Here is a 16,004-nt window from a genome sequence, read left to right as displayed (position 1 = left end):
AAACCTGTAAAACCGTCGACGAGGCGGCGTAAATCGACGTAAACAAATGGCCATCGCGAAGAATGCAACACGACGTGTTTCCCAGCTTGCCCCTACGCGATCATTCGTCTAAATTATAAATGATGGAGGACATTGTTACCGTTCTTAACTCTGATACACGATAAGGTAATAGCGTACCGAAGCTGTTGCTGGTAAATTCTTGTTTCTTGTCAGTCGGATTTCACTCTATCCAACGTTCAAATTGACGTCTCAGAGTCCTAGGTGCTCTAAAATAAATTTTAATTCCTGTAACGAGGTGGCTTGTCGTGATTTATGGAACGTTTGCGGAAAGGCATTCAGATTTACACAGCATTTAATACCGATTAATTTGAGTAAAATGGCTCCTAACGTTGTACAAGGTATTTCCCGGACAAGTAAAAGTAGATTCTTACAATCGACGCAAGGAAGAGCTTGTATCCGCGAACGTAACGCGAGAAACAAAGGCAGGGGTTGAGGAATAACGCGTGATCGGGTAAACGAAATAGCTATCAGTATTCAGCTCGGTTCCAGGGCTTAATTGCCAATCCGATTTGAAAGAAGCAAATCGTTCCACGATTCTCGGGCTGGAAACTTTCCCCTGCGGATCAGAAGTATCTGGCTTCGAACGCTAAGAAATACGGGAGAGAACGAAACGTGACGCCATGACAGCAGACTTATGCGCGGCACTCTATCCAGGTCGTTATCGTAAATCGACGTAACGTGTTTTTGCGGTAAGTAGGCTCTGCCTATTAATTCATCGTAATATATCCCCTGTCTATGCGCGGAAAATATTTGTCGTCGATAGAACGATGATAGCGGGCCATTCAATGGTAACAGTCGCTAGAATAGTAGCTCGTTTAATTCCTATCATTCTTCTCGAGTCATACAGGGTGTTCCAGTAATCGTGGTACAGAGAAAAATGATCTTCTAAAGTTTAAAATTGCCTCCGTTCGAGGATAATCTTCGCCCCGGTGTCGTTCTCGTTGTAATTTTCATTAATTCCTCGCCTACCCCCGCAACTCTTATTCTTCGTTCCGTCTGGTTTGCGCCCCCAGTGTCTCGTTTCGACGAGCGAATACGCGTACACCGACGTTGAAAATTCGATCATGTAATTGGTTCATCGCTAGCTACAGCTTTTTGCGCGTTCGCTCGAGCGTTCGTCGCTCTTCTATGGCCGACGATTAACGCCCAGATAATTCCCACTGTAGTTAGAGTTGGCGGGGATTTATTCGAGCAGAAGCGCGTCGAGGTAGTTAGCGGATAAATTTAAAGCTCTTAATTGAGTTAGCTCCTATTACGCTACCTGTTTACTGCGATAACTTTCTTTTGTGCCGCGAACAGGACCCCATGACGTCCTGCGAGCATTAAATTAGACGCGTCGACGACAGTTACGCCTACGAATGGATTTACATCGGCGGCACTTACTGTCAAATTTCCCTGCACTTGAATACTCGAAAATCTACCCGATAATCATGTATTTTTACGTTGGATTTTAACGAACAAATGAAGTTAAAGAGCAGATAAAATTCACTGCATCGGCTGACAGATGAGAATACGACAGAATTCAATGAAAGCAACATCGGTGAGTTGATATAGTAACACGAGGCCTGGCCAAGTCGATTATTCAACTTGCCGAACCGAATAGTCCCAGGCCTAATTTACATAGCGGCAGCACGTAGTAAAAATACGATCATTTTAAATTTTCGCTCGTGTAACCGATATTTTCCGTATTCCCACGTTGGTCACGATCCGTCGATTCTCGTTCTGCGCGCTTCATTTCCCAGTTTTGCGTGTCCCAAGTGTATGTAAGTGAAATTATTGTACCGCGTTATTGCGTAGCTTCGTTCTCTCCCTGTTATCGATGGGAAAAGGTGAATTAGTTATTCCAAAATGATCGAATACCGGATTTGATATGCGAATGATTAACAGGTCGTGTTACTGTCAGGGAATACCGTGCTGCATTTTTAACGACGATGTTTGATGGGAAGTTATAAATATCGCATCGTGCTTCAAACGATTTAACCAAAAGCAGGGAATAATCAAATTTTATTTATTACCTCGATATGCAAATGTGCGATCAAAATAGGAGGCTGTAGCTCTCGTGTTCTAATTAGAACTGGAATATTAAATCGATGCATGTTCCCGAATTACGAATGCTATGCGAATTTTTAAATAGCAATTGCAACGATAATATCAACATCTTTGTTGCTCCATAAAAATAATAGTATATGCAATGAATAATGTAGCAGACGGGGCCCTTCGTTTACGTTCTCCGCTATTCTAGTCTATAAATCTGTCTGTACATCCTGATGGACTGCGTCCGTTTTCCGTGTATTTATAATCTTTTAAGAACTACTTGAAAACTTTCGAGCTGCAAAATTAATCAAATTTCTTGACTCTCTTCGAAAATAATCCACCAAACAACACCAGAATCGATAAATTTTCCATAACCGATTGCATTGAATATTTCCAATTTGTTTGGTCAACACGTCGGCAAACTCAATTGACCCAGTTATTAAGATCAATAAAAAACAATTAAAATTTAATTGTAACAAATATTTTGGCTGCGTTCCAGAACCTGAAAAGGGTTGGAACGCCGATAGGAATTTTTTTTGTAATTAAATTTTGGTGAGTTATATCGATTGTTATAATTGGAGCGGTTCGTTGTATCGTTACATTTAATCTAAGCGATTAACGTCACTTACTCCGAATAATATTAACATGTACATTTTCCACGAATTTCTACCATTCGGAATATGTATTTTTCGAATCGATACTGCTTAAAAAATTGATCTGTTTATTTTTCATGTCTCTGGTCGTCAGACGGGGTTTGTATTTGAGCGACGTCCCTCTTCACGACGCCACCAGAGATCTCGTTCTGATGTCAGAGCAATTCGAGGCTGATTACAAATTAACGAGGAACTTGGAATTGCTTACCGATAAATTGCAGCAGACGTATCGCGAACTTGACGGCGAGAAGCAGAAGACCGACAGGTAAGGATTTCCGTCGGCGTAATTTCCTGATTAAGGAAATCCCCATTGGCCTCGTTTGCCATTTATCCTGGCGTGATTCTGCGCGGCCGGGAGGGGTAGTCGACTTTTCCTTCGCCTCGGAATTTCTTTCTTGACAAGATACTCTTCCCCGCCGGAAATTGGATCCTGCTTTTTTCATCGGGCACCACCTTTGAACTCCGTTCGTTTCGACGACCGCGACCGTCTGGAAAACGGCTGGGGGGTAGTAAATACAGGGTGTCCCATTTTACACAACGAATGGGCACGTCTCGAAAGGTCTAATTGGATTTACAAACATCGAACACATGGAAACTGATGGGCCTCGAGGGTCTCGTTACGGAATTCCGGAAATAAAAATATCAAAGACGCGTCAGAGCCGAACACAATTATGGATATAGTAAATATTCTTTTCGTCGAGTTTGAACGGTGAATAAATCTCTGAAGCGGTCTCGATAAACGAGCACTGTAGTAAACGAAAGAAGGGAGAAACGGGTAGATCTGTTTCGCTGGCTCGTTAAAGTAATTCCATCGGACCGATCTCATGATTTAAGGGGCGAACGAAATTAGCGAGTCGCTAGGCTCGTTCCGTGATTAAACGAAGTTCCATTAAAAGTTTTGCGTGTTCCCCGCAAGGTTGCTGTACTCGGTGCTGCCCATTTCCGTGGCGAACGAGCTCAGGCATTCGAGGCCGGTTCCAGCGAAGAAGTACGATTGCGTGACTCTGCTGTTTTCCGGAATTGTCGGTTTTGGGGCTTACTGCGCCGCTCACACGGACTCGAGTGGCGCCATGAAGATCGTCAACATGCTCAATCAACTCTACACCGCGTTCGACGTGCTCACAGATCCAAAAAAGAATCCCAACGTCTATAAGGTAAACATCTATCGAAGTCTACTCGCACGTGAACAAATAAAATACATTTCCGCGACCTGGTATAAAGAACGATTACAACCTCCAGTAAGAATGTTAAACACTCGAAACGTAGAGAAAGAAACTCGAATCGAAAGATCGATAGAGCCGTGGACAGTCTACAGATTACCGTTGAACAAGATCTAATTGTAATTTTAAGCGAATTTGCCGAGGCACTTAATTCGACTCATTCCACCGTACGCAGTCGCCAAAAAAAAGAATGGAAAGAACTGCAAATACGGCCAGCTTTGGTTACGCGCTGGAGAGCTCCGTTCCATCAGGAGAAATGCGAGGTTGCGCGTCGCGAAAAAAGTTACACAAACTGCAAGACTTTAATTGGGAAATCGTGGTCCACTGTACTCGTCGGACACTACCTCGCCGGAATTCCGCCTTTTTCGACGTAAGCAAAATTATCTGGACAGGGCAAAAAGAAATTTTACTTAATATATTAATATATATTCGAAGTCGTCTTGTAGAGAGTACATTGTATCTCGTTCATAGAATAAATCGCGTCGTGGAAATATTTTCGGTAGATGTTTTCGTCCGGGATGAAAGTTTCCCCGTTCTCAACGCGAGGCGTTTAAAGTGCATTAATGCACCGCTGGAAGCAAGCCGGAGGAAACACAAATGATTGTCGTTCTTCGCGACAATGGCTATTTAAATAGCAATGAAAGAAAAAGAAACTTTTTATGCCTGTTGAAAGTTCTTTTCATTTCGCGTGGCACTGGAACTGCGCAAAAGTTTTCGTTTCAATTCGCGAGGGGATTAAGAATGCAGGAGCGATAAAAGGATTTTCCAGGCTCATATTCGTTTTTAGTCAGCTCCGCGACTGAACCGGTACAAACATTAGTTTCCATCCGATAATAGTAGGAATTGAAATTTACAAATTTCAAGTTCTATATTCTTTATATTATAATTGAAAAATTTAAACTGGTATTTAGACCTCGACGCAGCTATCTCAATCGAATAGCGCGTTGTAGGATAATGCGTACGAGTGTTGTGCCATTGCAGAAAGATATCATTAATATTGATTATAGCGGTTTTGGAGCGGTATTAAAAGGCTAAACTAAGATTCACGGTATCCATTATACGCCCGACAACGGATATATTTGAATTTACGAGAAGGCTTGTTAGTACTGATCCACTTTGGTCGGACCAGGTCGAAACTGTTGGTGACAAATACATGGCCGTGAGCGGATTACCGGAACCATGTCGTTGCCATGCACGATGCATCGCTCGCTTGGCACTGGATATGATGGATCTGGCTGCAGACGAAGTGCAAATCGATGGCGAGCCTGTGGTAAGTCTTCGTGTTTTTTTACGCGATCGTTCCCAAACTTCTATCCGAAACTTTCGCGGGGAACCTCCGCGGACTGCATCGTTACCCTTTTTGTTCGGTTTAATCTCACTTTGCAATTTTTATACGCCAAAGGACGTAAGGTGGTTTAAACAATTTTATTTCGTTTCTTGCGCGAGAAGCGGTCGAACGAATTCGATAATTCCGTGCATTGAACCCGACTTTACAGTCTCTTGAAACGCAGCGATCGGCCGCATTCGATTATCCGTAAAAAGAGTCTTGTTCTTCTTCCTGAACGCGCTCTTCCTGTTCCTGCGCGAAAGCTTCCGCCAGACAACGTTAACGCGATCGACGTGACGAAACTGCGGCACCGTCGTTCATAAGACGATCGCTGATATCGTGTTACGAACTCTTTTGCAGAAAATCACCATCGGGATCCACAGTGGCGAGGTCGTAACTGGAGTAATTGGCCACCGTATGCCTCGTTATTGCCTGTTCGGAAACACGGTGAACCTCACCAGCCGCACAGAGACCACCGGCGAGCCTGGAAAAATAAACGTCTCGGAGGATGCGTACAGGTACAAATTATATTTCGTACGAGATTACTGTCGTCGTTACCCCTCTCGCAATGTTGTCTCTCTTTCTGCAATTAAATCGAGACCGTCGGATTTCTCGTGGAAAGGATCGATCGGGGACTTTATTCTCGGAACGAGTTGAACTCAAACGAGCGGCTCAAATTGTTTTTTAATTACACGGACGTCGGTGGCTCGACTCGACGGTTACCCACGGTTCGAAAACGTTATGCTATTAGAGGTAGTGTTCAAAGCAAAGATTAGGGGTCTACGTACCTTTGTCAATGCGAGAAAAAATCCTCGATGTATTGATTTCATTCTTTTTCCATATACATACTTTTAGAGAATCGAATGAAAAAACAATCTCGATTATTTTAAGCATTGGAAATCGCCCATTAAGCGAACCGTGAAACACGCGCGCAGCGTGTCTGATCTTAATCTGTTAAGCGGATCGTTTAATGGTACAAGAGGAATCTTTAGAATGGTTTATTTCGTACAAACATGTTTTGTATATAACCTTGTACGATCGTTTCTTCAGAAGATGTATCATTTTTTGTCCATCTTTGAATTCGCCGGGTAAAAACAATAAAACGAGTCGGTAAGAACGTATGGCGCGCTCGACCTTGTTTTCGAATCACCGCCATTTTCGCGCTCCGATATTCCTTTTGGCAAACCTCTGAACTGTTTGCAACTAACGCCTGAGAGACTTCGAGCGCATAAAAAGATCAATAATCAGACGTTCTTGCGGCGACATGAGAGATGGTCAGTTTGTGGTCTTAATGTACAGATAAGCAGATACAAGTAGGTCGAACGGAAATATTGCTGTGACCTGAGAATAACAACACATATATACGAACGGTTTTTTTTCTGTTTTATCGCTTCGAAACGTTGAATTATTTCCCAAGGTTGATCCCATCGATAAAGAAACATGCCGGTACACTGCATGCCACTTTAATTGTTTGCGATCCGATATACAGTACACCATCGGTTATTTATCGAAACGTCGATTAACTGAAACGTTGAATTCGCGAAAGCCTATTATCGAGAAGACGTATTATCGGAAGGAACGAGGTTAGTCCTACTGACCTACTCTTAAAACGTTCGAATTTCAGAGCAAATCATTTATTTTCACAACGTACGCGATAATCGGAAAAGTTGGGGAGTTTTTAAAATTCAAGCGGCTTCAAAATCGTAACTTTCATAAGAAAATTATTTTTATTACATTATTCGTACATATACAGATACAACCAAATTATTTCAACTCCTCTCGTCGAGTCTCTTAATCAGTAATACCTTATCTAGTTTACATTTCATTTCCTCTGTGGTCCTCGTTCGTTATCTTAATTGAGCTACAAAATCGAGATTCATAATCTACGCTGTACAACCGAGTAAAATGTATTTCATACTCGATGCGCTGCTGGAGTTAACAACGGACGCATGCTAATCGTGTCCCAGGGCATTGTTACGACAATAAATTGTTTAGTAGATTCAGTTACACGAGCAAACAGAAAAATCCCAGCGGAATCGCGAACGGACATCCATCCGGGATATTTATTAGATGCACAGGGATGGGTGTAGGATTTAATGCAAAACAGCAGTCGTGTCGATGCAATTACAATGTCCGACAGCCGATCTCCAGAGCATTTTACTGTTTCCGTCGTTCGTCGCGAGAATCGACTTCTCTTGATTGACAGATCGAACGTCGAATTCATTAAACGTCTGCAGACACTCGTATAAAATATTGAAAATCAAATTTATTACCTGTGCGTCAGGTGTCTCGAAAGATTTATACGCTTGGCTCTAGCAATCCATTCCAGTCGGCCCGTTTCGATTAACTATGTCGTAATATTTCATAATTATTGCACGCTCCAGCGGCGAAACGTCGAAAAATAAAAGATTCACTAATAAAAATTATCCACGTACGCATGTAACGAGTCGATAGAAGCAAATTTTATTTAAATTTCTATTTCTATAGGTAACGATCCAATCACGTATACAGAAATTAAAGTTAATTGATTGAAATTTCAATTTCAGCTCTGGCATTTAATGTGTGTACACTAACTAACGCGTAAGAATGTTGTTAAATAGTGAGATTCCTCGAAGACACCGCATTAAAACAACAGCCATTTGTCTCTGTGATCATTAAACGACAAAGGCGTATATTCGTGAAAGTTCTGCATAACAATGTTTTCGCGACACACGCATTATGCAGAAACTCGAAGCGTCCGTGATACAAAAAAGAGTTTCTCTGATTCCCAGGATTCATTAGCCTCGGGATATTACAGCGTATAATTATCGCGGACCTATTGAACCTGACTTTCCCTTAACTTGGTGCGAGTTGTCCTCAACCTACTGAATCCAAGCGAAAACGTAATTTTGTTACGAACAATGTCAAGCCAGTCAGGATTCCGAAATGGTTAGTATTTGTCTCGTGTTTCAACGCTTATCGCGCGAATTTTCGACGTCAAAAAATTCACCGTTGGCTGGATTACGCGCGCAGCAACTCGATAAAAATTTTTGTGTTCTTTTCCTGCTTCAACTCGATTAGCCGATTTCTATAATACGCGAAACGCTCCGTGGAATGAAATTGCAGTGAAAAGTTATTGGACGACTTCAAGGCACTTCGGTCGATGCGTTCAGTCGGTGCACGCATGTCGTGCGTCGAACTTCGAAACTTGATTCCGCTGAATCGTATGGAACGTCACGTCGAGTTTCAATTACAGTTTCAATGAACTTCGAGGGCATTCTAGAAACTGCCTGTAGCTTCGAAATATTTTATTCGAAGAGATTCATCTTTCGTAGTAAAATCAGAACACGACGTGTCAATTGTCCAAGCTTCCAATAGTTTGGGAACACGTTTCTAATATCTAAATCGAAATAGAAGACCTCCTAAATCAGTCTCAAGAGATATCCATCGCGTCCCATCGCGTGCACCTGGAGCTCAAATCTCAAAACTATCAGTCGCAAAGAATATCTAGGTAGTCCCTCAGCGACGCTGGGATCTCCAAGGTCTTTATCCCATGAGGCAAGGCCCAGTTCTCGAACAGCGTCTCTCTTATGCGACAACGACACAGGTGTCTGAGTTCTGGTGGACTGAGACCACTTCTCTCGGGTGGTACCAGGTTCTGTTCCACCAGATTCGGGTACTGTTCGTACAGGGAGACGCTGGAGACCCCACACTGGTCAGCTATGTGACTGGGCGTCTTCACGAAGGCGGTGGTCACGGTTCTCAGCACCATTCTCAGACAGAGGAGCAAGGGTGCGGGATAGACTACTTCCTGTTTGCCTGGCATAGGGTCGTACTCGCTGAGCCTCGTCAGGAGCATCTCCAAGGGTGTTGGAGCCAGATTGTCAGGTTCTACCGAGGCTCCGTAACGTAGCATCACCAGAAGAATGTCAGGTGAACCGTGTTGAATGGCCACCCTCAGAGGCAACGCCTGGCCATAGGACTCCATGGGTATGTCGATCAGACGCCTCTTCACGGGACACGACTCGCATCTGTACTCGAGGCGTCCAACCGTAGCGTGGTGCAGGAAATACATCAACGCTCGAATGTTCTCCTCGCGGTCCTCGAAGTCGCTCTTCCAGCCAGACAGGAAGTGCGTCACCCGCGTGCCAAAGATCGCGCCCACCAGTATCCGCTCGAAGGTCTTCTCGCAGTAGAAAATGTCGTTTAGTAGTCTGGAGACGATCTCGTTGTTGTCGAGGTTCCAGTCGAAGCAGAGCTTCGCTGCCACGTACAAAACGTTGTGGAACTTGCCTAACATGCAGACATAGCCGTTCTCCATCATGGTAATGTTGTGGTAGCGCAGGGCCGACATCACTATTCTCTCGCAGACGTCCTGCTTGTCCAGGTTCTCCGCTGTAAGTTGGGAATTTTTTTAAGTAATCTTCGCTGCTAGATTTCGAATCTGCGGTCAATCTTATCTTCGTAGAGATAGCAACTTCTAAATTATTTCTAGTTTTATAAACGAGTAAAATAAATTGAAACGAATGTTTCTTTCCACGTTAGGAAGCTTCCCGAGAGACTGTAATCAATATCTCAAAAATTGAGCGAGATAGAAGACCGATATTTTCCAGAGGTTGGTTTCTCAGCATCGTCGTCCCATGTTACACATTTCGAAAAAGAAATAGAAAAATACGGGGTTGCACGAATCGAACCAGGACACCGTGAAAAATACCAGCACCGAGGAAACCCAGAGAGAATCTGATGAAAATCTAAGGATAGTAGCGCTGCATGTTCTTCGAATGGAGAATACGAATATTCGCGTGCAATCGTGTAGACTGGTCGACGACAACTTTTTCTTTCACGAGCCGATACTTTCGATCGCGCTGCGTCGAACCACCGTTTTACATAATTTTTTAAAGAAAGCAAAATCATACGGGACGACGATGCACAAGTTTCTCCCGCGTATAACATTACGCGGGATCACTTTCCTTCCGCTATTCTCGATCGAGTCACTTTCATGGTCGCACAATAGAATTTCTAGCGGGTCGCTGGACTAATCTGGCAGTCACTGAATCGGAAAAATCTATACAGGCGCGTCGAAACGTTCCCGGAACTTCCGAAATACCGTTAGGTGTACGGTAAAACCCGGAGATTCTCCTATTAATATCTTCGACTTTAATAATTGCGTATCAGAAACACGGGAAGAACCTGAAGTAGAACTACGAATGTAATTATTCGCGGCACCGAGTGCTAAATGGCTTATTGGAACCGCATATAATGCCGCCAATATCGTAATCGGATATTGTTACCTTCCGCGCAGCTATTTATCACATCGGAGAAGTAGCTGACCAACTCGCGACGTTTGTATCGCGAGGCCAGGCAACTGCGCTCCATTTCAGAGAACAGCTTGTCGAAATAACCGTCTATCAACACTTCCATCTCTTCGGGATCGAATGGAAACGTTCGTCGAACGACATGCACTAATTTTCGCGGTCGGGAGCCGATCTTGCGAGGGCGAGTCAGCGAACCGCTGTCGTTCGCCAACGAATGGACGGCCGGACACCGAGAACAACCAGGGAAACGACGGAGCTCTAATTCGATTAGATGTTAAATAAGTATTTCGATGGCTTCCTCCGTGTTCCGTCCCCCCCTGAGCAAAAGTAACGATGACGCCGCGGTAAATATTTCACCCCCGTCGAACGGTGTATAAACATACCTAATTAAGTGGGAACGTCGGCTCGCGGCAATTACCGATTTCCAGCGTCCAGCGAATTTATAACGTCCTGGCGGCGGTAAATTACGCGATATTTCTCGCCGTAGCGGCCTACGACTGTGCAGGCACACTTTCCGCGCGAGTGTACTCTTAATGGGAATGTATTAATGTGATTCCGAGAGCCCATGGGTTTGGGGTCACCCGTCACTCGATAGTTCTGACTGAAGTTATTGGTAGAAATTCAGCTCGATGCTAAATTGTCGATAATTTTAGAAAATTACACACTGAACATAATGTTAGCCGCCAGTTAATACGGAAAGCTAACAGTTTTCGGACGCGTTTTCCTTTACGGAATTAATTTTTATTACAAATCTTTTGTTTTGTTTTAGACGAGGTTCTGCAGTCTTCCAACTAACAGTACTTGCTGCACATGTGGAATAACTGATAAATCTCCTTTGGATTATGATTTAATATCAACAAATTGATATTCTTGATTTTCGTCTTATTTTGGCCTCGAGAATCTCCCATTAAAATTTTTCTAGAGGTGGCCTACCACCCTGTATAACTTGGTTGTAAGATAAATGAAGACACCAATTCAAATAAATATAATACACAGTATCATAATAAATGTAACACTTTGCTCGTGTGTTGCAGATATTTATGCATGCCCGAGAACCAGGATCCACAGTTTCTGCTGGAATACAGGGGACCCGTGACCATGAAAGGCAAGTCGGAACCCATGAACGTCTGGTTCCTGTCCAGAGAAACGGAACTGGCCTCCTAAACACACGAATTGCCGCAAAGCATCGTCACTAACAAGTTACCTTCGTAGCAATATTTTTGAGACTCCACACTCGTTCTTCGTATGTTCGGCATATAGCGTAGGAGATAAGATTTTTACGGTTCTAACGCCCCCATAAACGATTACACGATCTGTGAAAGACATCTTTCAAACTATCGCAATTTAACTCTAAGACGATCCGTTGTTACGAGTACAACGCGTGGAGCAATTTTAAACTTCTACAAACTTAGATGTCATCGCTTTGACTTACGGTGCCGCTTGAAGCGCTCACGAAGCTAGGTTCCGTCGAATTTAAATTTAGTAATTCTATTAGACAATTGCAAATTCCTTCGCGTCGCTAGGAACATTTATTTTCACAAATAATTAACGACTGCCTGCGTTGAATCGAGAGTCCAAACGTTCTCCTAGGCCGAGGCCGCGTCCAGACGACTCTAAATCGAACGTCTACGTCCACTATTCGAACTAATCGCAATACCGACAGAGATGAGCACAATTTTATTTTATTTACAGATAATTGAAAGCGTAACGTGGTCTGTGGCCATTTTCCAAATGATTTATTTAACGAGAAACCGATAAACGGATGTTTATTTTGAAATTCGCATACGCGTAAAAATTTTGCCTATCTCTGATCTTCGATTTCGCGACGTGTTTACCAATTGTAAATGTAAGAAGCAATCAAATATAAGTGTCGCTCGAAGGTATGCGGAGTTTCATTTCCCGTTTTCGTCGAGCCCGGTGCCATTGTTGATGGGCCATCGACGACCAGCGGCCGCACGGAGGTCGCGAATGTGAAATAACCTCACCCTTAAGTATAAAAAAAAGAAAAAAGAGAAAGAAGAACGAGTATGGCCAGGCAGAGCTCGATGGAATGTTGGACGCTGAAAGGTGTAACGGAACCTGTTCTACTCCCAACACGTCCCACGCACGTCGCAAGGTCAATACATCGAGCCTCGCGTACAACACGATCCCCGATACGACACAGATTCCAACAATCATTTTTCCTTCTTTTCTGCCAAAGAATATCTCAATGTACGACTTACCTTACGAAAGTAATATCTCATGCTTGTTAGGGGCTAGTTGCCTGTCCCGGTTCTACTGAACGCGTAGGTAGTACGTCGAACTTGGTAAATAATGTATTAAAAATAAGTTGCATTGTCCAACGGTGGTCCTGGGATAGAAAATATTGCGCGAATACAAAAATTGTTTCGTATGTTTTTATCCCCTGCACCATATACCTTGAATGGGGCTACCCCATGAATATATTTCACCTGTCATCACAATTTCTTCACGCGTCGTGCTATAATAGATAACAGAACATTTCGTTTACAGGTAGGCGAAACAGGTATGCGTATCAGACTTTAAAAATTGAATATCGTAATTTTGAAATAAATTTCTTACAGTATCTAGCAGCGTAGACGTGTAAAAATCGTTTCTCATTTTTTTAGAACTTTTATTTCCTCGGCGAGCTGAAAAATGGAGGATATTTGTGTGCGTGCCCGTGCACGTGTGTCGTATCGAACGGCATTCGTGCGATATTGCGCGCGCGAAACAAGATGAAAAAAGAAACTAGAATTCCCAAGGAGTTTATTACGGTTTCCTAGACACGCTTGTTGCATGTTATTTTAACTGTTTATAAAGTTGCTTATTCAATCGCATGCCGCGGTAAGTGGTATGCTGAATACAGGTTTCGCGTCGTGGAAAGAAAGGCGAACACCACCCAACTGGTTTACCGGGTGAGGTATGTGGAAAATAAGGCCAAATAATAAAGAGTAAAAGAAACATCCGAGAGTGTGGGATCAACCGATCGATGCCAATAGCGGTGGTTTGCATCGAAAATTACAGGATCTACGGGAACACAGAATTTTCCAGAAAACGAGCCGAACCTTTAGATTTTCTTTTGTTAATCTATTGTTCGTCTTGCCCTCGAACGGTGACAACGGGGATAACACGAAATATATCATTCGACGATCACTGAGACTATCGTTTAAACAACGATATAAAAATGTCGAGGCGCCAAGCGTTCGAGGCAAATTGGGGTTGGAAACATGGGTGTGACGAGGGTCGAATATCGACAGTCGATATTTACCGGCAGTATCGAAGTATTTGAAGATACTTCCTCGTTGAAAAGCGACAGTTCCGCGGTCGATTTCTACTTATTTGAATGCGGATGTCTGCCATGTCCATTTGCGGATAAGCGAAACAAATTAGCGTGACAATCTTTTGCTCTCAAGCGACTATTTCTTATCGGGGAAAATAGTTGGACGGACCAAGTTGCCCAGAGGCAATGTCCTCCAAGAACGTACAGCAATGAAAGCATACCGTAGGAGAAATCAGTTTTGTGAGAATGGACATAATAAATTAATAATAGTCGAATTGGAAAATCACCATATTAAGAACTAGAGGGTCCTTTTCACATTGGAGCGAAAAACTGAAGCTTCGCTAGTCTCGTGGAAGGTTAGCCCTTGCTTATGACAATTTAGATCCATTTTGAAGGTGGCATATTTGAAACGTACGCCGCGAGATTCGCTTACCATGGGCACCGGTGGTAAAAGTATTAGCCGGTTAGAATTCACAGCGATATACATACGAGGGTGTGACTGATAAAGATTTGTCCGACGGTATGAAAGTATCGACCAGTTCACCTGGATAAATGAACTCTCGCTAAAACAAGCGCACTTCGGGCTAGGTTTCAATAGCAGGTTATACGAAACAAGAGACCGGTGTGGATTTATTTGAATCGAAAGTTATCGACCTCGTGTGAAAGGTCAGTTATAACTGCGACCACAGACGAGGTATACGAGTAGACCTTACGCCTTATGAACTTTCGTGGCCCAAATTTGCTTAATCATTCAAGTGAATAATGTTAACAAATTCAAGAATCATTAAGAACTCGACCTTTGTAGCTCATCTCTAACTTTTCGATAGCTTCTCTCTTAGATAGGTATTCGAATTCCTCGCCAAAGGAAGGGTGGTTGGGGCGGGTCTCCTTGCGCAGCATCTCCTATTTTAATAATCTAGAAATCTTTAATCGATTGGTTACTTCAATGAAATTAATCGATTGATGCTCAATTCTGGACCGTACAGCTTTCATTCCGATAAAAAATGTTAAAATTTCTGTAATTTAATTTTCTGTTTCACTTCCACTTGTGTTTATTTCTAAATCTGTTGGTAACGTTGCGAGTGACACGAAAATGGTAATGGGGCTGTAGAGCCCCAGAAAAATGGACCGAAAAAATACATTGGTTGAAAGATCTACTCTTATACCTCGTCTGTGCTGCGACTAATCCGACTACAAAATAGAACTCTCATGATAAATGTATTGATAGAGAAAGATGTGTAAGCGATCCACATTTTTCCACATTAGCAACATCCCTCCTGGATCGTAAAGCAGCCCCTAGATGTCGCACCCACCCCCAAGTACTGATCTGATCGAAGATCCAACTCAAAATATTACGCTTACAATATTCATTCTGTAAATCAGAACCCAATTACAAAACTTGTCCGTGTCGGGGTCAGCTGGAAATACCTTAACAACGTGTCCACCGTTAGATCAGAGATGGAACGCTTTTCAAAGGAGGATTCCTATTAGAAAGGCGATTATTTAAGTGCCTATTGGAACTTACTATTTATCTCGATTAATTTAAACCGAAAGTACTCTTACACGAACCGCGCGAACGACCCAATACAAGTATCATCCTTCTCCCATTAAGAAGTTACACGCGTTCTGCTTTCCCGCGGCAGTAATTACACGGTCATTCGCAACGTTCGAGTCCGATCCACTGAAATGGTAGGAAACAAAAGCGAATCGTTGCGCAAGGTGCACGCACGTACTTCCGACCGTTCTAAGAACGCTTTACACGCGGGATGAAAATTCGTATCGTTGCCGGCTGCTCTCCATTCACGCGGCCATTCACATGCTTCAGCGCGCGCGAACAGCCTCCACGACCGCGAACAAGTCCCTGGAGCATCCGACCCGGGGACCTTGATCGCCGTGTCGGTGAAATTTCGGCAGGTGTACGGCTCCGTAACAGGCAGACAAGATCGGTCGCGCGCTCGCGCGCGGACAGACACAGGCTCGCGCGCGAGAAAGCCTGGTGAACGGTAAAGAACAGGTATTTAAATGAGAAACCGGATAGTCGATTCTACCTGGCTCGGTAGAGGACGCCACGTCCTCCTCGGCAAGTGCTTACGTGCCAGACGACTTCCAAGACTCGTTCTCGTCCGTTCCCTTCGC

At 43.4% G+C, this 16,004-nt stretch overlaps 2 protein-coding genes across 3 annotated transcripts in view; one reads left to right on the top strand and one right to left on the bottom strand.

Moving 5' to 3' along the window:
- The window catches only part of LOC122399374 (guanylate cyclase soluble subunit beta-1), a 25,818-nt gene extending 13,574 nt beyond the window's left edge, over window positions 1-12,244 (top strand). Inside the window, exons 10-14 of the mRNA XM_043400022.1 lie at window positions 2,842-3,012; window positions 3,664-3,901; window positions 5,097-5,237; window positions 5,655-5,812; window positions 11,623-12,244. Of these exons, the coding sequence (XP_043255957.1) occupies window positions 2,842-3,012; window positions 3,664-3,901; window positions 5,097-5,237; window positions 5,655-5,812; window positions 11,623-11,752 (838 nt within the window). The 3' untranslated portion in view covers window positions 11,753-12,244. The remainder of the gene's footprint in view (window positions 1-2,841; window positions 3,013-3,663; window positions 3,902-5,096; window positions 5,238-5,654; window positions 5,813-11,622) is intronic.
- Window positions 7,041-16,004, bottom strand: LOC122399375. Of its 2 annotated transcripts, none has more exons than XM_043400024.1 (2): window positions 15,917-16,004; window positions 7,041-9,668 (listed from the first exon to the last, which is right to left on the bottom strand). In XM_043400024.1, the coding sequence occupies exon 2, from the start codon at window positions 9,625-9,627 to the stop codon at window positions 8,764-8,766; it is 864 nt and encodes a 287-aa protein (XP_043255959.1). In that variant the 5' UTR covers window positions 9,628-9,668; window positions 15,917-16,004; the 3' UTR covers window positions 7,041-8,763. The 2 variants fall into 2 exon arrangements, with proteins under 2 accessions (XP_043255959.1, XP_043255958.1); XM_043400023.1 differs by lacking the exon at window positions 15,917-16,004 and adding an exon at window positions 10,565-10,781.

This window comes from Colletes gigas, unplaced genomic scaffold, assembly GCF_013123115.1.
Source record: "Colletes gigas isolate AHSC1104 unplaced genomic scaffold, ASM1312311v1 Colletes_gigas_Sc00013, whole genome shotgun sequence".
NCBI lineage: Eukaryota > Metazoa > Arthropoda > Insecta > Hymenoptera > Colletidae > Colletes > Colletes gigas.
This window is presented reverse-complemented; position numbering and strand designations above follow the sequence as displayed.